At 45.5% G+C, this 27,090-nt stretch overlaps 1 protein-coding gene across 3 annotated transcripts in view; it reads right to left on the minus strand.

Annotated features, from left to right (window-relative positions):
* LOC127586968 (neurexin-2-like) overlaps window positions 1-27,090 on the minus strand; it is a 760,879-nt gene that overhangs the window by 18,238 nt on the left and 715,551 nt on the right. For all 3 annotated transcript variants that reach the window (XM_052045024.1, XM_052045023.1, XM_052045022.1), the window contains one exon: window positions 6,666-6,744. In XM_052045024.1, the coding sequence (XP_051900984.1) occupies window positions 6,666-6,744 (79 nt within the window). The remainder of the gene's footprint in view (window positions 1-6,665; window positions 6,745-27,090) is intronic.

A 27,090-nucleotide genomic window follows, 5' to 3' on the forward strand; every position in this document is an offset into this window, starting at 1 on the left:
AGAGGTGGTACATTGCAGTCTTTCACAAGATAACATGTATTTCAGACTACCTGAGGTAGGTGGTACTGGGTGTAATCATGTACTTTATGAGAAAGCTCTGATGAACTTTTGTTGAACATTGATATGGGCAAAACTACAGCACTGAGTTTAATTCTAGTCATGACAGGAGAATGAATAGAATCAAAGGCATCTGGAGTGCAATACCTGACAAGGTAAGGCAGGCTGATTTGATCAGGGCTTTCTAAAGGGAAGTGAATCATTGCTTGAAAGAGGAAAAATTGCAGGGCTACAGGGAGAGAGCAAAGGAGATCTCACAAAAAGCCCACACAGATGTCCTTTTGTGCTGTTAAATCTCTGGGAGTCCGTGATTCTTGGAAGTGAAAGGATCGTGAATGAGTATGGTGATATAATGCAGTAACCAGTTCTGTTCATATTACACACTGCAAGCAGTTGTCCCAGTGTGTAATATGGTTTAATTTTATATAAAATAGATAGAATGGCATTGTTTATTTGTAAGGTGAGGAGCCAATTGAATTTCTTATAGAATATGGTCAAAAATGAACTAATAATGAAGGGCTGGACACATTTGGGGAATATAGGCGGATCAGATGTCTACTAGTCTAGCTGGTAGAACTGCTGCCTCACTGCTCCAGAGACCCGGGTTCGATCCCGATCTCCAGCGCTGTGTGTGTGTGTGTGTGTGTGTGTGTGTGTGTGTGTGTGTGTGTGTGTGTGTGTGTGTGTGTGTGTGTGTGTGTGTGTGTGTGTGTGTGTGTGTTTGTGTGTGTGTGTGTGTGGAGTTCGCATGTTCTCCCTGTGACCTCGTGGGTTTCCCCCAGGTGCTCCGGTTTCCTCCTACATCCCAAGGACATGTGGGTAGTGGGTTAATTGGCCGCTGTAAATTGCCCCCAGTGTGTGGGTGAGGAGTAGAATCTGGTAGGAGGTGATGGGAATGTGGGAGGAATAAAATGGGGTTAATGTAGGATTAGTGTAAACAGGCAGATGACGGTCAGCATGAACTCAGTGGGGTGAAGGGCCTGTTTCTGTGCTGTCTCTTTATGACTCTAAAGCAATTTTGATACTAATACTTAATGCTTCCTTGGTGCTCTTTATATTATGCAATATAAGGATCAGGACCGTATTATACTATGTAGTATTGTGTATATGGTATGGTAGAGGGTATAGCACTATGGATATTACATATTTTGAAATATTGGTTCTGTATATACTGTCAGCATTGTGTATGTTGTACATTAGTATTCATTCCTATGTATGTTAACTAGAGGTCAAGATTGTGTATACTCATAATAAAATAGTGTTAGTACTGAAAATATGTATTAGTGTGCATATTTGTGTCCTTTATACAATACAAAGTCAGTACATCTGTGTGTGAACATGTTTTATAGTGTTAGTGTTTCTGTGTGTGCGTTATAATATGGCATCAATGTTTCACACAACCTATATAAAACAGATTGTGTGTATTATACAACACGGAATAGGTATAAGTGGGTGCATTTGTGTGAGTGAATATGTGAGAATGAATATATTAGATAATATAGTCAATGCGTATGTGTGTGTGAATCTGTACGCATTATATATGTAGTGTGTGCGTGTTACAAAACATGGCGACAATGAGTGTGTATGTGCAAGTGTTTGTGCGTGTGAATGGGTGAGTCTATATGAGAATGTGTGCCTTACATTACAGTCCAGTATGTATAGGCATCTTTGTCAATATGCTATGTGTGCATATGCGAGAAAGAGTATATGTGTGTACATTAGTGTGTGATATATTACGTCATGATGTATATGTGTCTGTGTGAGTGTGGTGTTATATAATGCTGAACATTTGGGTTTGTGTTAGTAACTGTGTTTCATATTAGTGTCAATGCTTCCTTGACCACACATGTGTGTGTGCTTGTGTGTGTGCATGTTGTGGTGTGGCATCAATATTTAAGCTTGGGAAAGGCAGGGGTGGTAGTGAGTGGAACAGTCTAAGCAATTCCAGACAGTTATCAGCTTACAAGTGTAACATTGGTACGTCAGGTAGGCGATAAGGGGGTCACTGGACTCACTTTTCCTGATAAATCTCTCCTTTAGAAGCGATCCGGGAAGATGAGTGCATCTTTCAGCAGAGTGTTGGCAGTCGGGGAAAATCGTAAATATCTGGTGAAGGGTTAAGGTCTATTCTGGACCCATGGTTTACAACAATGCAGAACAGGTGAGAAGGGAGCAGAAATATATAAAAATAACTAATTGTATAAAATAATAAAGTAGTTATGTAATACACTAATAAATAAATTTGGTGTGTAATTCAATCCAAAACTGCAGCCTTAATTCTAAACAAGAGAAACTATGAGAGCTGACTGTGGTTGTTTGTGAAAATACATTGAAAGATACAATAGTGAGTATGCAAGGGCTAGTTCTTAGAGAAGTAATGCAGAGATTACAGAAAAAATTATTCCTTTAAGGCACAAAAACCCAACAGGAAAAGTGGTCCATCCAGATCTACCAGGAGAAATTAAAGATAGCTACGTATCAATTCAAGTAAGAGGCTTATAAAGTGGGCTTGAGGATTGTAAACATTTTAGAATTCAGCAGGCATGGTCATGTAGCGGTTAGCGTAACACTTTACAGCGCCAGCGACATGGGTTCAATTCCGGCCGCTGTCTGTGAGGAGTTTGTACGTTCTCCCTGTGTCTGCGTGGGTTTCCTCCGGGTGCTCTGGTTTCCTCCCACTTTCCAAAGATGTACAGGTTAGGAAGTTGTGGGCATGCTATGTTGGCACCGGAAGCGTGGCGACACTTGCAGGCTGCCCCCAGAACACTACGCAAAAGATGCATTTCACTGTGTGTTTCGATGTACATGTGACTAATAAAGATATCTTATCTTATCTAAATGGATAGAGAAAGGCAAGATAAAATGATGAAAGGAAACATAAAAATGAACTGAAGAGCTTGTGTACGTATATGTAAAGGAAAAGACGAGCAGGACAGAGGGTTCCCTGCAGAGAGAGAGAGAGAGAGGGAGATGGGAAAAATCGAAAGGAAATAAGACGGGATTAAGGAAATGTCAGAGGAAATAAATAGCTACTTCACAGGAGAAGACACAAAAAACCTGCCAGAAATACTGGAGAACCAAACATTGCAAGAATGAGGAACCAAAGGAAATAAGTTTCAAAGGACTAAATAATTACTAAAATAAAAGCACGAGTGAAGATTAAAAGCCAGTTAATCCCAAGAACCCACTGTTCTACATTCCAGAGTTTTGAAAGAGGTGTTGATAGAGATAGTGAACACAGGTTATCATCTTACCAAATTCTATACATTCTGCAATTGTTCCTGTGGATGGGGGAGTAGCAAATGTGAGCCCACTGTTTAAGGGGCAAGAGTGAGAAAAAAGGGAAACTATCGACCCATTGGTCTAACGTCAGTGGTAGGGAAAATGTTGGAACCTACAGCGAAGGATGTAATAACAAAATACTCTAAAGGGAATTATAAGATTGAACAGAGGTGCGTGGATTTATGAAATAGTATTTGACTAATCTCCTGAAGTTCTTTGAGGATATGACTAGCAGAATAGATAAGGGTAGCCAGTGGATGTGGTGTATTTGGATTTCCAGAAAGCTTTCACTAAAATCCCACACAGGAGGTTGGTTAAGGTTAGTTGTCAGCATGGTAATATGGAGGTGGATTAAGAATTAGTTAAGAGACAGAAAGCAAAGTGTGGAGATAACTGGGTCATTGTCAAGGTGCCAGACTGTGACTGGCAGATACCAAAGGATTGGGACTTGGGTCCTATCTATTCATGGCCTGTATCACCGATTGGCTGAGCCAAATGTCACACTTTCAAATTTGATAAAGATATAAGGCCAGTTGAGATCACGAGTGGGGAAGATGTTTCAGGGGACATGGACAATGAGTGGGTGGGTTACATGACAATACAACATTATGTGGGACAATGTGAAGTCATCCACTTTGGTGTGCAAAATAGAAATGCAGAGTATTTCTTCAAGGCAAGTGATTGGGAAATGTTCACGTTCAAAGAGACCTGAGTGTCCTGGCACGCCAGTCACTGAAAGCCAACATGCAGGCACAGTAAGTGATTTGGAGGCAAATGATACATTGGTCTTAATTATGTGGAGTTGAGCACAGGAGTAAAGATGTTGACAGCAATTTTGTGTGGGACCTGGGTGAGACCACACCTGGAGGACTGAGTACAGTTTGGTCTCTTTACTTAAAGAAAGTCTGTGCTTGCCGCAGAGGGAGTGTGATGAAGATTCACCAGACGGCTTCCAGGGATGACAGGTTTGCTGTATGAGGACAGATTGAATCGACTGGGACTGCACTGTCTAGATTTGAGAAGAATGAGAGGAGATCTCAATGAAACTTTCAAAATTCTTGCAGGGCTCGACTGGGTGGCTGCAGGGAGGATGTCTCACTGCCCTGGTGAGGAGGTTCTGGGACCAGGAGTAAAAGACTCAGACTGAGGTTGGATATCAGGGACTGAGGCAGAAATGTCTTCATGCATAGGGCGCTGAACATCTGGGATTCCCCACCCCAGACTTCTGTGGAAGATGAGTCATCGTTCACTCAAAATACGGATCGATTGACTTTTGGATATCAAAGGAATCAAGAGAATATGGAGACAATGCCAGATAATGGCGCTGAGGTAAAAGGTGAGCCATAACCTTGATGAATGGTGGAACAGGTATGAAAGGCGAAAGGCCTCCTCCTGCTCCTATTTCTTTTGTTCATTTGAGGCAGGAAGCAGGAAACTGCAGGCACGTTAGCTCAACATTTGTTGTAGGGAATTGAAAGCTATTAAAGATGTTACAGAAGGGCCCCTTGCAAAATCAGGGTAATCAGGCAAAGTCAAAATGGCTTGTGAAAGAGGTCAAGTTTGACCAATTTATTGGAGTTCTTTGAAGAAGTAATGTGTGTGCTGTGGGTAAAGGGAAACTGGTGGATGTACAAAGCTGGGATTTCCAGAAGGCTTTTAATAAAGTGCAATGTCAAGATTATTGGAGGAAAGAAAAGCTCATGGTGTTGGAGGCCACTTCTCGGCTGGCTAGAAGGTTGTCTGGCTGACGGGAAACAGAGTGTCAACATAAATGGGTCCTTTTCTGGTTGGTAAGATGTCTCAAGATGTGTGCTGCAGGGATTAGTGCTGGGGCCTCATTTTTTTCACTATTGATATAAATGTCTTTTGTTTATGGCGCTAAAATTACAGGTGCTAACCACAAGGACAGGTAGGAAAGCAAGTTGTGAAGAGAAGACAAGGAAGCTACAAAGAGTTTGAGATAAAATAAATGAGTGGGCAAGGATGTGGTAAATGGAGTACGATGTTCGAAAATAAAAATAAACATTATCTAAATAGAGAAAGTTTGGAGAACTCTGAAATGCAGAAGGATACGGGTGTCGGTGAATTATTTGTAAAAAGCTAGAAGGCAATTCAGCAAATTAATGAGGAAAGCTAACAAACTGTTTTTGTTTATTGCTAGGGGAATTGAATACAAAAATAGAGAGGTTGTGCTTCATTTCCATAGGCTATTGATGAGACAATATTTACAGAACTCTGTACAGCGTTAGTCTGCTTATATAAGGAAGGATGTTAATGCATTGGAAACAGTTCAGGTGGGGTTTCGTGAACTAATTCTTGGAATAGGCAGGTTGTCTTATGGAGAGGTTGGGCAGGCTTGGCTTGTATTTGCTGGAATTTGGAGTGAGAGGGTTTGAACGAAACATGTAAGATCCTGAGCAGTTTCGACAGGGTGGATGTAGAGAGGATGCTTTCTCTTGTGGGAGACTCTAAAACCAGAGTCACTGATTAAAAGTAAGAGATCACCAATTTAGGCAAAATGTTTTCTTTCAGAGGATTGTGAGTCTTTGGAACTTCACAAGGGGTGGTGGAAGTGGAGTCTTTGAACATTTTTTGAGCCTGAGGTAGATGGATACAAGGGATGGTAGATCAGAATGTGGAATTGAGGTGACAAAAAAAAACATGGTCATATTAAATGGAACAACACGTCTGAGGGCTGAGAGACCTAGTCTTTCTCCTAATTTGTGTGTATGTGTCTTTGTGCATATATTGTGTGCATGACAGAGAACGCATTTATTTATTCTAAGCTATCAGTGTAAGTGCTTTGTGATTCTGCGTGTTTATTAAAATATAACGTGTGTGCATTTTATACCTGCTAGTGAATGAGTGTGTGTATTACAACAGTGATTCTTTCTGTGTGTGTGTGTGTGTGTGTGTGTGTGTGTGTGTGTGTGTGTGTGCGCATGAGGAAGAGAGAGGATGTTTATACTTGGTTACCCAGTGGGCACCAGGTTTATGTTACACCAGTTACACAACACATGAGTCAATAGCACAGGTGTTGCTCCAACAGGAAATCTAATCCCTCTCCTGATATAGTTCAACTAACTCAGCAGAGAATGGTGGACCTTTAGCACTCACTGACAGCAGGAGAATGTGTCTGGGTTCTGGACAGGCACCCAGACTGTTTCTGTACCCTCCTGCTCTGACTGTGAAGGGACTTGCAGGAGCAATGGAGGGGGGAAGCTGCTGCCCAACAAGTAGAACACTGGTGCATAACCAAGAAAGAAAAAGGAAATCAGGTCGACCAAGCTAGTCAAAAGGGGGCTTCCCCCTGTTACCAAACTCACCCGTGCTGGGCTCGCACTCTTGCAGGTCTTCATCATCACTTGGACACTCAGCAGAGGCCACCAGAATGTCATCTGTGTTCTGAAAGAGGGAGGACAAGATCATTTTGAGACTCAGAGATCAATAGTGCATGCAGTGAATTTTTCTTGCAGTGTGTTAGTGTACTTTCCAATTCAAGTCCCACTGCATGGACCTGCCATGGACCTCAGCACTCCACTGAGTGCTGCCACCATCCGAGGTTCTCACTTTCCAATGAGACATTAAACCAAGGCCTCATCTGCCCTTCGGCTATAATGTCCCAAGGAAATGACTTGATGAAGTGCTGGTGATGCAGAGACTACAGGAACCTGGAGCAAGAAACAACCTGCCAAAACTTTGATAATCCCTCTCACCCACAGATGCTGCTCGACCCTGAGTTCCTCCAGCAGATTGTTTGATGAAGTATCGGTGTTCTTACCTGCACCCTGCTTTCTTCATTCCCCAACCGCCCATCGTTCTATCTCCTGGCCAATGTTTATACCTCAGCCAATATCATGAACAAAGTCAAACCACATGACCACATAAACATATTCTTGACTGTAGGAGCTTGCTGTGCATAAACTGACTGCAGCATTTCCTACATTTCAACAGTGGCTCCTGGTGAAAAACACCTTGAGACATCCTGAAAGGAATGTGAAAAGGGCTATAGAAATGCGGGTTCTGATGGCTATTTCCATCCTAGTGTTGCCTCAATGACAACTCTCCAACACCAACCCATTCTTCTCCAAGAATGCTGCTGGACAACGTCCCCTTCCACTTCCTGTGCATTCTGACTTAAAAACCCAGATCAGCGTCACCACCTTTCCATTAGCATTGTCTTCACTCCCCTGTTTTTACCCCAAGCACTTGGACTTTCTAATAAAAAAGGTGAATTCAGTAGCCTGATGTGAAAACAACTCCTTGTGACATTGCTGTAGTGTCAGCTGAGTGTGTATACTGTTTCGAGGCTTGCACCTACAGCGAAGGTCAACGTCCTTAGTTATGATGCATTGCCAATAACACAAGCTACCTGGTGAGTGGTGGTGCTTCTGTGAGGAAGGCAGTGCCGGAACCTCCACTATCCTGGTCCAGGACCACACCAGCCTCAACTCACTCCTGGGGAGTGCAGGTGCATGTGTTTGTTGGTTGTGCTCCAGTATTTTTCTTCTCTCCCACTGGCTCCTTGGGACTCCCAGTCAAATACTAGGAGCAGGTGTACGGTACCAGTGGAATACGAGCAGGTCTGTGCCACATAGGAAGAGGGGGTTGTTCAGCCTCTTCAGCCTTTCCCATTCCTCTTACCCACCATGGTTCTGTAACCCTCAGTGCCCTACCCAACAAAAGTCCATCAATCTCACTTCTGAAATATTCAACTGACCCCCCCCCCCCAACCCCAATCTCAGAGCTTTTTGGGAGGGGAGAGGGGGAAGAGTTCCAGAGTTGCTGTGTGCGAGCAGGAGCTTCCCACCTGAGCAGTGGGGCTCTCATGTCAACGATCTTCCTCCTTGTTCTGCACTCTGCCAGTAGAGGCAATCATTTCTCTCGAACCTGACCACCTCCCTCAATCATCTTAAAATCTTCAGTTACATTCTGCCTGAATCCTCAACACTCAAGAGGCTACAGTCTTGCTTGGAAATTAACCTTCCATCCAGTGATAATTTTGGTGAATTTGCCTAACCTGAGCCAAGGCTGATGGCTCTTCTTGAGATGAATCGCCCAGAACATGGTCTCTCAGGTGAGGCTTTACTGAATTGAAACTTAATTTCCACCCTCTGTATTCCACCCTGAGGTCACAAGGGAAGCAAGCTGCAGGGGCAGAAAGAAAGCCATTTTATGAATGGATGCACTTCACCAGTTGTTGATGGAGAGGGTTAAGGACTCCAGCAGAGCCCTGTTACTTTCCTGTCATTCTGAAGACTTCCTTCTTGATTGGGCTGCACAGAGGGATGCCAATTATCTCTCTCTCTGCTGTGGGTCCCAAGGACACCAGGCCTCTTTAATATTGACATCTGCACAATGTTCTGCTCGCAGCCGGTATCCGTGGGGAATCCGTTCATTTCTCAGCCAGGACAGCCGGAGATAACCAGGAGCCAAACATCTTGATGCTGCTACTTCTCTGACAGGCTCATTTGCTTCCTCAGTTGACCCCCTTGACAATGCAATCTTGGCACCACTGCATGGTTGGAATATCTTGCTGTAAAAGGACGTTAATGCCAATAGCGTCCACTTCCCTCCCTGCAAATGTACCAAAACCCATGTTGTTACACTTTCCTGATTGATTTCAAGACCTTTGTCCTCTATAATGGTGATTAGAGCACAGAAACAGGCCACTTGGCCCCTCTGGAACTTCTGTTCCATGGCAACCTCTTGTTAGCTCTCCCCATTACCTTCTCCTCCTGTTCCTCTCCTCTTCGTGCGTTTATCCTTCCCTTAAATCCTTCTCACCTTGACCTCTCCCCCTGTTACAATGAGCACTACCTTCCACTTCCCACTCTCGGGGGAAAGGGCTTCCTTGTAAATTCCTGATTAGGTTAATTGGTATTTCCTGGAGATCACACATAGGTGACACCACAAGCCATTCACTTCCCAGGACTGGCATTGTTGCCCATGACCCTCACCCACCTCACTGGTGTCAACAATGCTTTGGTGGGGAGAGCTCCCACCACTGGGTTAGGATGGGGGTAATTCCACCCTCTCTCCAGAAACAAGCACACAATCTAAGCTACAATTACACTGCAGGTTAATGAGTCATTTCTAGGGCAATAACCAAGTACAACAAAAGTGACAGTCAATGGGATTATCATCACCAAGTCCCCCAACACTGAAAGTCACCATTGACCAGAGACAGTCCAGACCCATCAATGAAAAGAATGTCAGAGGTTGAGTATTCTACAGTGAATGACTCACTTCCTGACCATCCCAAAGTCCTTCGATCACCGAGATGGAATAAGACAAAACTTTGACGGAACACACTCCATTACTCCTGGATGAGTGCAGTTCCAAAAACTTGCAAGTAGTTTGATACCAAATAGAACAAGGCAGCCCACCTGATCAGCACCCATCCACCCCACTAAACACTCCCTCTCTCCACCACCGGCGCTGTGGCTGCGTGTGCACCGACTACAAAATGCACTGCAGTTACTCGCCCAGGCTACTCCGACAGCACCTCCCAAGTTCAGCACCTCCACCACCAAGAAAGACAATGGCAGCAAGTGGAGGGGAACACCACCACCTACAGATTCCTCTCTGAGTCACACCACATCATTGTTGGGGCTAAATCCTGGAACCCTCTCCCCAACAGCAGCTACATCACATGGACTGTAATGATTCAGAAAGACAGCTCACTCCCAACTTCCTGAGGGGTAATTAAGGATGGACAATAAATGTTGGCCTTCCCAGAAATGCCCACAATTTTATAAAAGCAAGAGGGCTGTTTACAGCTTTGGTCTCCTTATTAAGGAAGGATGTACAACAAAGATTGGCTGGATTGATTCCTGGGCAGAATGGTCCACTTCTCTCCTTTAGACAAATGAGAAGCGACTGCTTTGGTGTGGATTGACAGGGTAAATGCTGAGTGGCTGTTCCCTCAGGAGGGAGAGTCTGGGACCAGGGGCATGGTCTCAGATAAGTGGTAGAACACAGGATTGAGATGAAGAGACATTTCTTCCCTCAAAGGATTGTGGAATTTTAACATTCTCTCCCCGGGGTCTGTGGAAGCTCACTTGCGTAATTCAAGGTTAGAATGAATAGATTTTTGGTCTTTATGGGAAATGAGGAAGGTGGTGATTGAGCGGGAGAGTGAAGCTGAGGTAAAGGTGCAGCTATTAACATAGCTCATAGAACAGTACAGCACAGGACAGGCCCTTCGGCCCACCATGTTTTGCCAAACTAGTTAAACCAATGACTCTTATTTAATCCCTCTTCCCCACATATTGACATATCCCCTTCTTATCTGCATATTCATGTGCCCATCTCTCTGAAACGCTCCCATGCTATCTACCACCACCACACCCCTGGCAGTGCACTCCAGGCCCCCACTACTCTGTGTAAAAAAACTTGCCTTAAGCATCTCCTTCGTACTTTCCCCCCTCACCTTAAGTATATTTTATTGCTATTATCTAGTTATAAAATGGAGCAGACTGCAGTGTTGAGTGCCCAGCTCCAGCTCCTTGGCTTCCTATCTTCTACATAATCAAAGGCCAATATCCTCCATGAATAACAATCATCAAGAACAGAAGCAATCCTTTCAGCCCATCAAGCCTATGCCAGCTTCCTGTAAAAGCAAACATGCCAGTCCTACTTCCCTGCTTCTTCCCCAAGGTCCTGCTAGTTATTTTCAATCAAACATCTTTCCACTTCCTTACTGAGACCCTCATTGACTGTGTCCACCACCTCTACAGGCAATGAGTTCCAGACCATCACCACACGCTATGGATGTCCTCACATACACCTTCATGCCCACCATTCTTGGTCTGTGTCTCTAGTTCTTGAGCGATCGGCTAATGAGAGCAGCTTCCTCTAATGACCCTGTCTAAACCCATCATGACCTTGTACACTTTGATCAAATCTCCTCTTAGCATTCTTTTTCCCAAGAACAACCCCAGCTTCGCAGAATGACGGAATATTTTCAACAAAGATCTGATCATCATGTCTGTACTGGTCAAAAAACAGTCACTCCCAGCCTAACCCCACCTTCCTCCTGGTTCCTATTGCTGCAGCTCATGGCTCTTCAAGTCTGTTTCAATGTGGGGAGGGTCTCTGCCTCTTCCCACCCTGTCAGGCAAAGAGTTCCATACCCCACCACCCTCAGGGGGAGACAATTTCCCCAGCTTCCCTCTAACCATCCCACCAATCACTGTTGATCTCTGCTCCCTAGTCTCTGACCCTCTGCTGAGGGAAACTGGCCCTTCCTATCGACACTCTCCACGCCCCTCATCATTTTACACAGCTCAATTGAATTTCCCCTCAACCTCCTTTGTTCCAGGGAAAACAACCCCAGCTGATCCCATCTTTCCTCATGGACACACGTTTCCAGTATCCCGGTAAATCCCCTCTGCACCCTCTCCATTGCAGTCACATCTCTAATGTGATGTGGTGACCAGAACTGTCTGCAGTGCACCAGCTGTGGTCTGACTGGTGTTAGGCATGGTCCCAGCACAACCTCCCTGCTCTTGTATTCTGTGCCTGGAAGAATAAAGGAAAGCATCCCATATAAAGGAAGCCCTCCCACCTTAAACAGACTTGAAGCTAATGAAGGAATAGGTCCGCTCAGGAACCAAAGGTAATCTACGTGTGGAGGCAGGGAATATGAACAAGATCCCAAACAAATACTTCTCGTCAGTATTTACCAGGGAGAAGGCTGTGGAGCTGGAGAGTTAAGGGAGGGATCCACTGATATTCTGGAGCAGTGCTATAAATATTGGAGCACATTAAAGTGGATAAATCCCTAGCGCCTGACAGGATCTATCCCAGGATGATAAGGGAAACACGTGAGGTGATTGCTGGGGTTGTGACAGAGACTTTAGGACCTTTGTTAGCCACAGGTGAGGTTCAAGAAGAGCAGGGGATAGCTCATGTTGTCTCCTTGTTCAAAAAGGGTAGTAGGGATGTCTAGAAACTACGGGCTGGTGAGCCTTACATCAGTGGTAGGGAAGTTGTTGGAGAAGCTTCCAAGGGACGAGATTTATGTTAACTTAGAAAGGTAGGGACTGATTAGGAGGAATCAGCATGGTTTTGTGCAAGGGGGATCATGGCTCACAAATCTGACTGAGTTTTTTGAGGAGATGACTAGGCAAATTGATGAGGGCAGAGGGTAGACATGGTTTACATGGACTTTCATGAGGATTTTAGTCCAGAAGGTTAAGACACATGGGATCAGAGGCATGTTGGCAAACTAGACCCAAAAATTGGCTGGGTGATAGGAGGCAGAGGGCAGTGGCGGATGGGCAATTTTTGACTGGAAATCTGTCTACCATGGGGACTGGTTCTGGGACCTTGCTGCTTGTAATGTATATAAATGACTTGGATGAGAATGTAGGTGGTCTGATTGGTAAGTTTGTAGATGACATGAAAATTAGTGGAATCGTAGATAGTGAAGAAGGTTGTCTAAGGATATAGATCAGCTGGAAAGTTGGGTGGAGTAGTGGCAGATAGAATTTAAGCCAGACAAGTTTGAAGTAATGAAGACACAAGAGACAGCAGATGCTGATATCTGGAGAAACACACAAGATGCTGGGGGAGCTCAGTGGGTCAGGCAGCATTTAGAGGAAAATGGACAGTCAATGTTTCGGATTGGGACTCTTCATTTGGACTTGGGTGAAGGATCTCAACCTGAAATGTCGACTGTCCATTTCCCTCCATAGATGCTGCCTGACTTGCCGAGTTCCTCCGGCATCTTGTATGGTGGAATACACTTTGGGAAGTCAAATTCTGGTCATAGACAGCAAATGGCAGGGACGTTAGGTGCATTGTTGTACAGACTTTGGGGCATGTCCACAGCTCCCTGAAAGTGGCAACACAGCTGGATAGGTGGTGGGGCATTGAGAAAAGAGTTGGGACATTATGTCACAGCTACAACACATTGATCAGGCCGTACTTGGAGTAACTTGTACAGTTATGGTCACCACACTACAGGAAGGATGTGGCAACCTAACCTTGAAGCTGAGGTTCCACACATACAGGACACTTTCTATTGAAACTCTTCTGCATCTTCTCCAGAACCTATGCTTCACTGTTGATTTAACAAGTCCATGTGCTAAAATGATCAAACCTCGAGCAAGGATTACACTGCGATGTACAGGGCAGCTAGACCGGGCATTTACCCTCTATTGGTTACTTCAAATTGTTTATATAGTTAAATATAATTGACAGGGTGGATCAAGAAAACAATTTCATCCGGTTGGCAGGAAGTCAGAATGAGAGGGGATAACAGAACTAGAGGATTCCCATTCAGGTCTGATGTCAGGGAGCACCTGGCTCAGGTAGTGATATGGAACTCCTCTCCTCAAAACCTTCTGAGGTTGGTGTGGCAATGCCAAAATTCAGAGATTTTTGTTGGCTATTGGAGGTTAGAGAATAAAGGTGGGGTTAAGATTCAGATTATTTGTGATCCAGCCGAATGGTGGGATAGGGTCAAGGGGCTGACTGGTCTCTGCTTCTCAGCAGAGTGGGGTAGGTCTTTGCCAAGGTTGTCTCTGGCTGCATGCCCACTGCAGGCTGTGTCTTGTTCAGCGTTTGCCCGCAAGCTGTTGCTTCTCTCCTTCTGTTCGAGTTCTGCAGGCTAGATTCGCTAAACATGCTGTAAGCAATGACACAACCTCTGAGATTTGTACTGAGCACCCATGAATTATGTAGCAAATTATGGATAAACTTTTTAATTAAGAAAAAAATCTGTATTCACAATACTTGCTTCTTGCTGCCAGGAGCGGTGCGTATCAGCAAGCAGGAGCTTGTCACCAACATTTGGTCGAGCTCTCATTTCTTTGACTGGTCTTTTCACATCTTATCATCTCACATTTCTCCTCTTGATTCTCACTCTCTCTCTCTCTCTCTCTCTCTCTCTCTCTCTCTCTCACTCTCCCGTTCCTATTACTCTGGTCAGCTTCACCCTCCCTTTCCTCTCCCACTGTCCCTTCAGGCATGTTCCACCTCTACATCCACACTGTACTGAAAGTCAGGACCTACACAGCACTGCTCAACCCCTCCAGACCACAGGGTGTTCCATTCTCTAGCCACTGGTCCAATTTACCTTCTCGTTTTGTCCAAGGTAAAGTCCAGGTGATGACTGACCCTAACACACATCACTCAACTGTCATGTAATCAAGCCTCATTCCTGAGACTTGCCCCTCCCAGACAGGTTGTTGTATTGAAACCCTGCTTCTCCCTCTGCTGGACAGAGAAGATCCCAGGACACCATTTTGAAGAAGAGCAAGCTCCCTGATTATTCTTCAAACATCAGCAAAAAGTATGGTCTGTCCATATTGCATTGTTATTGTGGGATTTTGACATGCATGAACTGATCATAATATCACGTCAAGTTTATTGTCATATGCACAAGTATGGTGAGGCAGAGGTACAAGGTATCCTGATTGGTTACATCATGACCTGGTATGGCAATTCCAACACATATGAACCTAAGAGGCTGCAGAAAGTCACGGACACAGACCGGTCCATCACAGGTACATCCCTCCCCACCACTGACAGCATCTGCAGGAGGCGCTGCCTCAAGAAGGCTGCATCTATCATCCAGGCCAAAACCATCTTCTCACTGCTACTGTTGGGAAGGATGTACAGAAGCCCGAAGTCCCGCACCAGCAGGTTCAGGAACAGCTACTTTCCTACAACCATCAGGTTCTTGAACCAACCTGCATAACCCTAACCCCACCTCAGCAACGGAACACTACAGACCACCATGGACTTGTCTCTGATTGTGTTTTTGTTTTGCACTAACGTCTTGTTTTGCAAAGTCTTTTTTATGTCACTGTCTTGTATAATTTATGTAGATTTATGTTCTGTGTGTGGCCTGTACCTACATGCCTGTGTTGCTGCTGCAAGTTTCTCATTGTACCTGTATCCCACCGTACCTATGCACATGACAGTAAACTCGACTTGATCATCGTATTACCTACGTCATAACAACGTCTAAACTCCAAAAGTACTTCACTGATTGTAAAACATATTTGGGATGTCTCAAATGTGTAACCTACGTGGCATAAAGATGTACTTTTAATTTACCTCGGTCGGGGCGGGGCTGAGGTGAACTTGAACATTGTAAACCCGGTTACCAACCATCTTCCTTTGGCTTGGAGTCTCCCAGATTTGAGGACTAATCTCCATGAATAACAGAACGAATAAAATATAAGAGCTATAAAAATAATTGTTTCCGTTAACTTCCTTCAACACACTTGGAGTTTAAAGTACAAGGGATGTGTGATTGGTTGATCCAATTGCATACTCATTGTTATGTTTGTTCTTCATCAAGAGACAAACTTTGCGTGGGTTTAACATCTGAACATTTTTACTAATCAACAGCCAACAACAGACTAGCTCGCTTTCCCCCTCTTTTTATATCCACTTCCTGTTCCCCCATGTGACCCCTTGCATTGCCTACTGGGAACTGTAGTTCTTTATTATAATTACATAATAACACACTTATCATGCCCAGTAGTAATCTCTAATCAAATAGGAGTCCTCAGGTCAAGGGGGGTCTAAAAAGAGCTTTGAAATTATTAAATTAAGGAACACAGCAAAGGTGAAATGGAACTGGTTCCGGGGATGATGGGTTTGCCGTACAAAGAAAGATTGAGCAGACTGAGTGTATTCTCTACAGTGTAGAAAAAAAGAGACATCGCATTGAAACTTGCAGGCGAGATTCAGGAAGCATGTTCCCCCTCGCTGAGGAGTCTCACACCAGGGGTCAGAGTCTCAAAATAAAGAGTCAGCCATTTAAGGCAGATGAGAAAGAAGAAATATCTTCCCTCAGAGGGTGGTGGGCCTTTGGACTTCCCTCTCCTGGAGGTTTGTGGAGCCTCAGTCACTGAGTTCATTCAAAACACCAATCAGTAGATTTCTGAGCATTAAGGGAATCAAGACACAAGAAACTGCATATGTTGGAATCTGGAGATAAAAAACAACTGCCAGAGGAACTCAGCAGGTCAGGCAGCGTCTGTGGGGGAAAAGGAATGGTTGATGTTTTGGGTGAAAACCCCGAATCAGTATCGGGAATAAAGGTGTGTGGAGATACTGTAGGAAAATGGCCCCAAGGTAGACCATCAGTCTTGGTCTTACTGAATATGTGGAACAGTCTGAGGGACTGGACAGCGTACTCCTGGTCCTATTTCTGAAGTTCTTATTCTGAGGGTAAATAGAAACAATTTCCAGTGGTGGAGGGAGCCCAGAGGAAGGTGCAAGTCCTTAAAATCAGAGCCAGGCTGATCAGGGGTGATGTCCAGGTTCATCTCCTCAGACAAAAAGCAGTGGGAATCAGGAACACCCCTAGCTCAAGAAAATGAGCTGATGTTGGACAAGGCTAAGTTATCTTCATGATATTGACCAATTTTTGTAGGTATGTAGGATATGGCTCCAAGATAGTAGATGTGAATTAAGATATAGATCAGCTATGGTCCATTGCAATGGCAGAATGGTCTCGATGGACTGAATGGCCTCCTCCTGTTCCTATGTGATGGGCTACCGAGAGCAGTGCTGACAGCTCTCATTCAGACTGGTGTCCTCTTAAGGTAGACACAGAAAATCCCTTGATACCATTTCGAAGAAGAAAAGGGAGTTTACCCTGATGTCCTGGAAAGATTATTCTTCAAACGTCAGCAAAAAAGATGACCTGTTCATGCAGCATTGCTAGTGTGGGATTTCAATGTGCATGAAGTTACTATTGTGGGACCTCCTGATGAACGGCGGTTGAAGAGGATGGGAACTCCTTGTTGTTTGGTTGGAGGACTCTGGGCCAGTGATGAGGTAATGAACCAGCTCACCGGTGCATTCAATGCTCCTCAATTAGACAAGGACCAAATGCAAACTTTGACCCTTGACATAGTTCAGACAGAAACATTGAATGGTCAGAATTATTGAGCTGGCGCACAACAGCCGCACACCAACCAACCTGTTGCACAAAGCCACAGAGCCACATTGAGGAGGGGCACTACTTTTCAATCAGAAGGTTCTGGGTTTGAGCCCCACTCTGGAGATTCACCCCATCGTCTTGGCTGATAGTTCATGTAGGATTGAGGAAAGTGCTGATTTACACTAGGTCTGCTCTCTGAGGCGAGTGTCAGCGATCCCCTGGGTATACTGGACAAGGCTGGGAATTCTCCTCCAGGGCAAATATTTATTCCTCAACCAACTGAAACAGATTAGCCAGTCATTCACAACCTTACTCTTCAGGAACTTGCTGGGCACAACCTGTTTGTTGCTTTCCTTGATCAGTACCCACACCACAATACCCCACAGGCACAGAGGCAGTTGGGACCCCAGGTAATGTGGAACAGCATATCAGTGAAGGTCTTTGTTTCCTTTTCAACACTATGCCTCAGTTAGATGTGGGAAATAGACTCTTCTTTGTGGGATCTTGCACGCAAATAGTTCCAACAGAGACAGCCAGGAGCCACACTATTCAGTGCACGCTGATAGTTCTGGTCCACCAGCCTCCCTACATCAATTTATCTTTTCTTCCTCAGTTTTCATCTCCCTCCAATCCTCTCTCCATCGTGGCTTTATCCAGCTTCCTCTTTAAAATCGTCTCTGGGGAGATAGGTTTCCCCTGATCTCCCAACTGGGTTCCTCTTTCACTGGTGATACCTCATTGTGTGCTTCTCCACAAACAGAAATATTCTCTCCATCAATCCCAACAAAACCTTTCATCATCTCCAGTAATTCACCATCCCCATTCCCTTGTCTAGCAACAGGTGAGCCAACCTGTTCACCTTTTCACTTTCCTGGGATCAGCCCTGTAAATACCCTTCCCATCATACACCCACCAGACTGTTCAGAGTAATCTGAGTGGACGTAACAAAGACTTAGTACATAGTTGGCATTATTTTTCAATTCTATCCTTTAGAATTAGACCTTGGTGGCAGGTTTGTTGACATGCGTTGCTTCTTCAGCCGACTGAGCCTTGCAGTTTATCTATATTTCTAAATACATTTACCACAATAATTTTGTCCACCTTCTCAGTAGTCCCTCATGGCCATCTGGAGCTCCAAGTTGCACCCATTTGAATTTCTCTCCCCGTTCCCACCTTGACCTGTCTGTCCTCTGCCTCCTCCACTGCCAGGGTGAGGCTAAACAAACTAGAGGAACAGCCCCTCATATTCCCTCTGGGCTGTCTACAACCTGATGGTGTGAACACTGAAATCTCCAACTTCAGGTAACCTGCTCCCTCTCTGTCCCTTTTCCATCACCTCCCGATCCACCCAGTTCCTCCTCCACCCATCCCAGCCCCCATCACCCACAGACCCCTCTCACTGGGTCTCCTCTCCCCCCCACTGTTCCCACCTGCCCTCCCTACCTTCCTTATTTGGTTCCAGGCTCCACCTTCCTCTCCTATCAGATCCCACCATTTGCAGCCCTCTGACACCTCCACCTATCACCTCCCAGCCTCCATCACCGTTCCCACTCCCCCCTCCTCCATCTGCCTGTCACCCCCTCTCACATGGATCCACCCTTCACCTGCCAGCTCTTGCCCCACCTCTTTATACTGGCCATCTCCCCTCTACTATTCAGTCCAGATTAAGGGTCTCGACCCGAAATGTTGACTGTCCATCTCCCTCAGTTGCTGCCTGACCTGCTGAGTTCCTCCAGCAGTTTGTTTCCTGCTCCAGATTCCAGCATCTGCAGTCTCTTGTGACTCTCAGTAATCAGGACTACCTTCCCTCTTACTTCTTCAAAGAATCTAACAAAGTTACATTTGTGCATTCTAGCGTCCCCTTCATCCTGTTCTAACTCACACCACGCCCATTCACATACATATATCATCCTCTCTGCTCATCCACCCACATAGACGCCCGATTAAAAATTTCAGATCCTTGTTTTTAAATCTCTCCATGGCACTTGCCCACTCCATCTAGATGTGGTATCAATATTGTTAAATCCCTCACCATCTACATCCTTGAAGGATGGAAGCTGGTGTCACCACATAAATCCTGTGGCTACAAGAGCAGGTCAGGGGCTGGGGACCCTGCAGTGAGTGACTCACCTGCTGAGACCCCAAGGCCTTTCCACCATCTACAAGGCACAGGTCGGGAGCGTGAGGGGACACTCCCCTGTTGCCTGGGTGAGTGCGGCTCCAACTCTCGAGAAGCTCGACATCACCCAGGACAAAACAGATCACTCGATGGGACTCCGCACACCCTTATGTTTCACTGTCATCTTCCCATCAGCAGATCAATGCTCTTTTCCCCAACTATAGAATCACAGATGTACAGCACAGAAACAGGCCCTTCAGCCCTCCTTGTCCATACAAACCGTGATGCCTTTCTACACTAGTCCATTTGCCTAAATTAGGCCTGTATTCCTCTACACCTTTCCTATCCAAGTACTTCCAGGTGCTTTTTAAACATTACAATTGTACGCGGCCTCACCACCTCCTCTGGGAGCTTGTTCCAGACACCCACCACCCTCTGTGTGAAAAACCTGCCCCTCAGATCTCCTTTAAAATTTCGCCCCCTCACCTTAAACCTGTGCCCTCTAGTTCTAGTCCCCTGCCCTAGGAAAAGTTTTCTGACCCATCTTTCTCATCTATGCCCCTCAATTAAGGCTCTGGAGATGTGCTCCTGGATGGAACTTCCAAACCTGGGGCATTGGTGCACTGCTGATCTCTGAAGACAGGTACAGCATGAAAATACAGCCAGTGATGTATTTGTGTGATAGACTGGCTGCCTGGCTGACATTGAGAGACATGACCAACACACAGTCATCGCTCTCCAAGCAAGGACACCACAGAAGACAACGGGATAGATCGATACCCAGAGTCAAATATCTCCCTGCCACAATGTGTGATGCTCACTAATTAGGAATGGCTGGTTGCGTGGGAACATCACAAGGTTCTGTTCCACCTTTGCATTGTCCCAAACAGCCTTGCAGCCAAAGTCAGTTCCAACCCAAACTCCGATGCTTATATTCTATCTCACACCATCCTGTTCAGCCCTCAGTCCCTGTGCTCACTGATCCCAGACTATCTCCACATTTACATCCACTGCATTCTCTTGCAGCCTTGTAATTTTTACAAGTTCCCTGCACTCCTCCAATTGCATCCTCTTGATCATCCACTGATTGCCATCCCACTGCCATGGGAAGCTATGCCTTCAGCTGCCTGGGTTGCAAGCTCTAGAGTTCCCCATGAGCCCAGCCGATTTGTTCTCCTCCTTCGCTGTGCCCTTTAAACACTCCCCTTGTTACCCCACTTTTCATCACCTGTCTGGTAGAACAGAGAACAGGTACAGGTCTACGGTGTCGGCCTCATTCTGGGTATGTTGTTTAGGTTAGAAGTGACGCATTAATGGACTCAGACACTGACCCATGCTGTGTGATGTGCTCTGGCAATCAGTCGCCACAGGCAGGCAAACAGAGGAGACTGCTGATGCTGGAATCTGGAACAACAAAATCTGATGCAGGAACTCAGCAGGTCAAGCAGCGTCTGTGGGAGGAAAGGAATTGTCAACATTTCAGGTCAAGACCCTGCATTATGACTCAGGACTGATGAAGGGTCTTGACCCAAAACATCAACAATTCCTCTCTCTCCCCCTCCCTCCACCCCCCCCCCCTCCTCCCACCACAGATGCAGGAAGGAACAGAATGTGGGAAATGCTTGGGTCACTGACCTGAAAGACTGTTGCTCTGTTCTCTCTCCACAGATGCTGTTTGACCTGTTGAGCATCTCCAGCACTTTCTGCTCTCATTTTCTATTGCCCATGTCCACTGCGTTTAACTTTTTGAAGCAAAATAAAGGGATAGGAGGTTGTCCTGGGCTGGCCAGTACTTTGTGATGCAAATTGTGTTGGGATTGCTACCAAATGCTACTGCAGTGAAAAGTGTCTTGACAGACTGTAGGGAAGGCATTACAAACCATTCTTACCCAGAAAAGCAGATGCACTGATTATCACATCAGAGCAGCTGTCCTCGAGGGGCTTAAGGGTTAGGGTTTTGGGTTTTCTTCCACGGCCTTTGGGAACCCCTGTCTTGTTTATAAAACAAATATGGTAGTGAAGAAGTGAGAAATAGGTACATAGTGCAGATCAATACGTGGCTAAGGAGCTGGTGCAAGATGGAGGGCTTCAGATTTGTGGATCACTGGGCTCTCCTCCAGGGCGGGTGGGACCTGTACAAACAAGGCGGTTTGCACCTGACCTGGAGGGGAACCAATATCCTCGCCGGAAGGTTTGCTCATGCTGCTCAGGAGAGTTTAAACCGGAGTGGCAGGGGGATGGGAACCACAGCAGCAGGGGGTAGGGTTGAGGGCAAGAAAGATGGTTTGACAATTAAGACCGAAAGGAAGGACAGCAGGGGACAGGCAATAAACACGATGGGACTGACGGGCTGAAATGTGTTTATTTCAGCACTAGGAGTGTTATGGGGAAGGAGGATGAATGTCGAGCCTGGATCAGTACATGGATTACAATGTTGTTGCCATTATAGAGACCTGGTTGTGTGAGGGACAGGACTGGCAGCTCAACATCCTTGGGTTGTGTTGTTTTGGATGTGATAGAGGGGGTAAAAGAGGTGGAGGGGTTGCATGACTGATAAGGGAGAATGTCACAGCAGTACTCAGAGGACATGCTGGAGGGCTCACCCACAGAGGCAATTTGAGTGGAGCCAGGTTAGGTGCAATTACACTGATGGGATTACACTGTAGGCCTCCCAATAGCCACCAAGAGGTGGAGGAACAGATATGTAGACAGATTATGGAAGGTGGAGGAACAATAGGGTTGTCACAGAGGAGACTGTAACTTCCCCAGTATTGATCAGAACTTCCTTAATACAAGAGGCTTAAATGGGGTGGGATTTCTTCAGTGCATCCAAGAGAGGCTCTCGAAACAGTCTGTGGAGAGTCCAACTAGAGGAGAGAACATACTGGACCTAGTTGTGGGAAGTGATCCAGGCCAGGGGACAGACCTGATAGTGGGTGAACATTTTGGGAATGGTGACCGTAACTCATTATGTTTTAAGATAGTGATGAGTAAGGTTCTTGTGGGAAGTTACTAAATTCTGGGAGGGCAAATTACAACAGGATAAGACAAGAGCTAAGGGGCGTTGGTTGGGAGCAGCTGCTGTTGGACAAGTCCACGTCTGACACGTGGGAGTTGTTTAAAGATCAGCTGATCAGAGTTCAGGATTGGCATTGTTCTGGTAAGGAGCAAGGATGGTAAGGCAAGGGTGCCTTGGGTGACCCAATATGTCCTAAGTTTAGTCAGGAAGCAAAAGAAAGCATATGCAAGGTTTAGGAAGCTAAAAATCAGATTGGGCCCTTGTGGAATATAAAGATAGCAGGAAAGTGCTCAAGCAGGTGATTAGGAAGGCCAAAAGAGGCCACGAAATGTCCTTGAAGAGCAGGAACAAGGAGAATCCCAAGGGATTTTTTACTTACATTAAGAAAAAGAGGACAACTAGGAGAGGGTAGGTCCACTCAAGGATAGAGGAGGGAATTTATGCTTGGAGTCAGAGCAAGTGGCTGAGGTACTAAAAGAATACTTTGCATCAGTATTTACCGAGAAGGATTTGGAGGATAGTGAAAACAGGGTGGGGCATGCTAATGTGCTGGGACATTTTGAGACTGAGGAGGAGGTAGTGCTGGGTCTTCTGAAAATCATTATGTGGGTAAGTCCCCAGGGCCTGATGGCATTTATCCCGGAATATTTAAAGCAGCAAGTGAGGAGATTGCTGGGGCTTTGACAAAGACCTTTGTGTCCTCAACAGCAACAGGCAAGGTCCTGGAGGACTGGAGAGTAGCAATTGTTGTGCCTTTGTTCAAGAAGGAAATGGGGATAATCCAGGTAATTATAGGCCAGTGAGCCTCATATCAGTGGTAGGGAAGCTATTGGAGAGGATTTATGTGCATTTGGAAACACATGCCTGTTTAGGAATAGTCAGCATGGCTTTGTGCTGGACAGATCACACCTTACAAACTTGATTTAGTTTTTTTTCGAGGTGACAAAGGTGCTTGATGAGGGTAAGGCAGTGGAGGTCAGCTGCATGGACTTTAAGGCATTAGATAAGGTCACTCCTGGTGGGTTGATTCAGAAGATAAAGATGCATGGGATCCAGGGTGAATTGCAAGTTTGGATTTGGAACTGGCTTGTCCATACAAGACAGTAGAGGTGGAAGGCTATTATTCTGTCTGGAGGTCCGTGACTAGTGGTGTTCTGCAAGGATCAGTGCTGAGACCTCTGTTGTTTGTGGTATATATCAATGATTTGGATGAAAATGTTAATGGGCAGATTAGCAAATTTGCGGATGACATGAAGATTGGTGGAGTGGTGGACAGTGTAAAGGACTATCAAAGAATACAGCAGGATATAGATCAATTACAGATATGGCTAGAGAGGTGGCAGCTGGAGTTTAATCTGGGCAAGTGAGAGGTGCTGAACTTTGGAAGGTCAAATGAATGGAGAAAGTACACAGTTAATGGTAGGCCCCTTAACAGCATTGAAGTACTGAGGGATCCAGGGGTCCAAGTCCATAGTTCACTGAAGTGGCTACACAAGTGGATAAGGTGGTAAAGGTATATGGCACGCTTACCTTCATCGGTAGGGATGTTGAGTATAAGGGTAAGGAAGTCATGCTGCAGCTATATAAAATTTTGGTTGGGCCCCACTTGGAGTATTGTGTGCAGTTCTGGTTGTTCCATTATAGGAAGGATGCGGAGACTTGGAGAGGTTCACCGGGATGCTGCCTGGATTTGAGGGCATGAGCTACAAGAAGAGGTTGGACAAACTTGGGTTGTTTTCCCAGAGTGTCGGAGGCTGAGGGGAGATTTTTTAAATTATGAGATGCACAGATAGGGTAGACAGCCAGAAATTTTTCCCCAGGGTAGAAATGTCAAACACATGTGCAGAGAGTGGTAGGTGCTGGAATGGGTTACCAGGGGTAGAAGTGGAAGCAGGCAGTTTGGTGGAGTTTAAGAGGCTTTTAGATAGACACATGAATATGAAGGAAATGGAGGGATATGGATGATACACAGGAGGAGGACATTTAGTATAAAGTGGCATCAAGATCGGCACAACATCACAGGCAGAATGGCATGTTCTGTGTTCATCAACCCAGCGAGAATTGGAAAAGTTAACTATTTACCAAGAGATTTTGATATCTTTCACAGCATCCTTTCTGCTCATTTGTCATTTATCAGATGTTGTCCAAATTCCACATAATTAACTCACTTTATGTGCCACAGCTGCTGTGGTGGGATTTGAACTTGGGTGTCAGGTTGTTAGTCCAGGCCCCTGATTACTTGCCTGGCAGGTTAACCACAGCGTGGCCACGAATTCATCAGATGGGGTGGCTTTGTCAATGGCAAACTGCTTTTCTGCCCAGAAGCACAAGACAAAGGGAGTAGGAATAGGCCATTTGGCCCCTCATGCCTGCTTCACCATTCAGTAAGATCATGGCTGATCCTGTACCTCAGAGTTACTTTCCTGTCTGGACCCCACACCCTAGATTCCCATCAGGTCCAAACATCAAACAATCTCAGCAGCTGAACAGGTACATGGATAGGAAAGGTTGAGAGGAACATGGGCCAAATGCAGGTCAATGGGGCCAGTTTAGATGGGCATCTTGGTCACATGCATGAGTTGGGCTGGAAGGCCTGTTTCCATGCTGTATCACTTTGAGCATCCACGGTCTCTGAGAGGAAATTCCTCCTCAGTTCTAAATGGCCAACTCCTATCTGAGGCTGTGAGCAACCCCAGCCTCCCACATCTCCTCTGCATCCCACAAACTATGAGGCAGGGAAACAGCCTCAAGATCTCTGCTGACATCCTCAACTAATCTTATCCGTTTCACTGGACCTGTGGTGTAAAACTTAAATCAGTACTTTCAAAAGGGAATTTGAGAGGTAAACAGGGAAGTGGCACTGATGGGTTTGCCCTTCAAATAAATGGCTCTGACTTGATGGGCCAAACAGCCTCCCTCAGTGCTGTAACAATTCTCTGATTCTACAAGAGCCTGAGGGGTTCTTATCAGTGTCTTGAGGTCAATATTTATCCTGAAGCCAAATCACTCAGACAGGTGATGTGCTCACTGCTCTTATTGGAAGTTTGCTGTGTGTAAACTAGCTGCCACAATACAACACTGACCAACTAACTGAGCTTGACGATAAAGCCCTTCGGAACATAGTGAAAGGTGCTATAGAAATGCAAGCCTTTCAATTTCAGCCCAGCCCGTGTAGAATGTGAAGAAGTGCTCAATTCAACAGCACCCTCATTTTAAGTTGATTCTGCAAAGAAAATCCTCAAAGACAATAACTTGTATTTCTGAGGAATTGCACAGAAAACATGATAAATAACCCCTTTTTACACTCAGGCATTTTAACTGACTGCCCTTCAACCTAAAGATAGAATAGTCATTTTTATTGATAATTTAATTGCTCCATTAATGACATTGCTGTGGTTTCAACATTGAAACAACTCTGGGCACTGACTATTATATCTCATTATAACATTCATTAAAGATCTAAGAATTAAAGCAGCAAAAAATGAGTACTCTTGTACTCTTGATTAATACTGTTGCACACCAACTGGTATTGGTTTGGAATATTAAAGGTTTCTCAGGCTCACACACACCTCTTATCTTCCAGTGTCAAGTGGTACAGGCCTGCCACTGTGGCTCAGTGGCCAACACTTTTCCACAAGTCTGGCTCCACAGTCTGAAGCGCAAAGTACCAGGTTGACTCTTCACTGCAGTGCTGAAGAAGTGCTGCACTGTCAGTGCTGCTGCATTACAAGGACTGTTGTCTTAGCCCCTGAGAAACAGCCCACAGCAGCCCATCAGTGACCTGTTCGTTATTCATCCATCAGACAACACCACTACAGCATGGAGACACAAGAGAGACTGCTGATGCTGGAACCGGCAGCAACACCAACAACTGGAGGAACTCGACTTTTCAAGTTGAGGCCCTTCATCTGGACTGGATGAAGGATCTCAACCTGAAACATCGACTATTCATTTCCCTCCATAGATGCAGCCTGACCCACTGAGTTTCTCTGGCTTTTTGTGTTGCAATAACACCACTACAGCAGTCAATTTGCTCATTAACACATTTCTGTTCGTGTGAGATTATTATGTACAAATTGGTCTTGCTGCCAACTGTATCCATCTCTGTAGCTTCCTATATCGCTGTACTTTTTGCACTAAACTTCTGGAAGACAAAGGTTCTCTTTGCCTCTGACATTCAAAGCCCAGATGAGAACCTGGAAAATGCATGGAAACCTTGGGAATCAGCTCTGACAAAAAACAGACATTCACGTTGAAATCCACAAGCAGCATAGTGAGGAAAAAGGTGTTTGCAGACCAGGACCTCAAGCCAACCTCAGGGAGGAGTCATCCCTGCCCACTTGCATGCTTCTGAGATAAGGACATCCTACAACAGGCAGTTCACAGCACGGGAGAAGTACCACCAGCACTGTCTCAGCAAAATCCTCCAAATCCCCAGGCAGGCTAGGTGAAGCAATGTCAGCATCTTCTCCTGGTCCAACATCCCCAGCAGGGAGGCTCTGCCCACACTCAACCAGCCCCAATCGCTAGATCTCATCATCCACATACCCTACTCTAAGCTCTGCCATGGTAAGAGTTTCCCAGGAGGACATTCTTAAAGACTCTTTGAGAAGGGACATCCTCAAAGTCATGGAAACCCCAGACCCATTTCAAAATGGAAGAGGTATCGAAGGTGGCACTGACCATCTTGGTCCA

The sequence above is a fragment of the Pristis pectinata genome, chromosome 38, assembly GCF_009764475.1.
Source record: "Pristis pectinata isolate sPriPec2 chromosome 38, sPriPec2.1.pri, whole genome shotgun sequence".
NCBI classification, from domain to species: Eukaryota; Metazoa; Chordata; class Chondrichthyes; order Rhinopristiformes; family Pristidae; genus Pristis; species Pristis pectinata.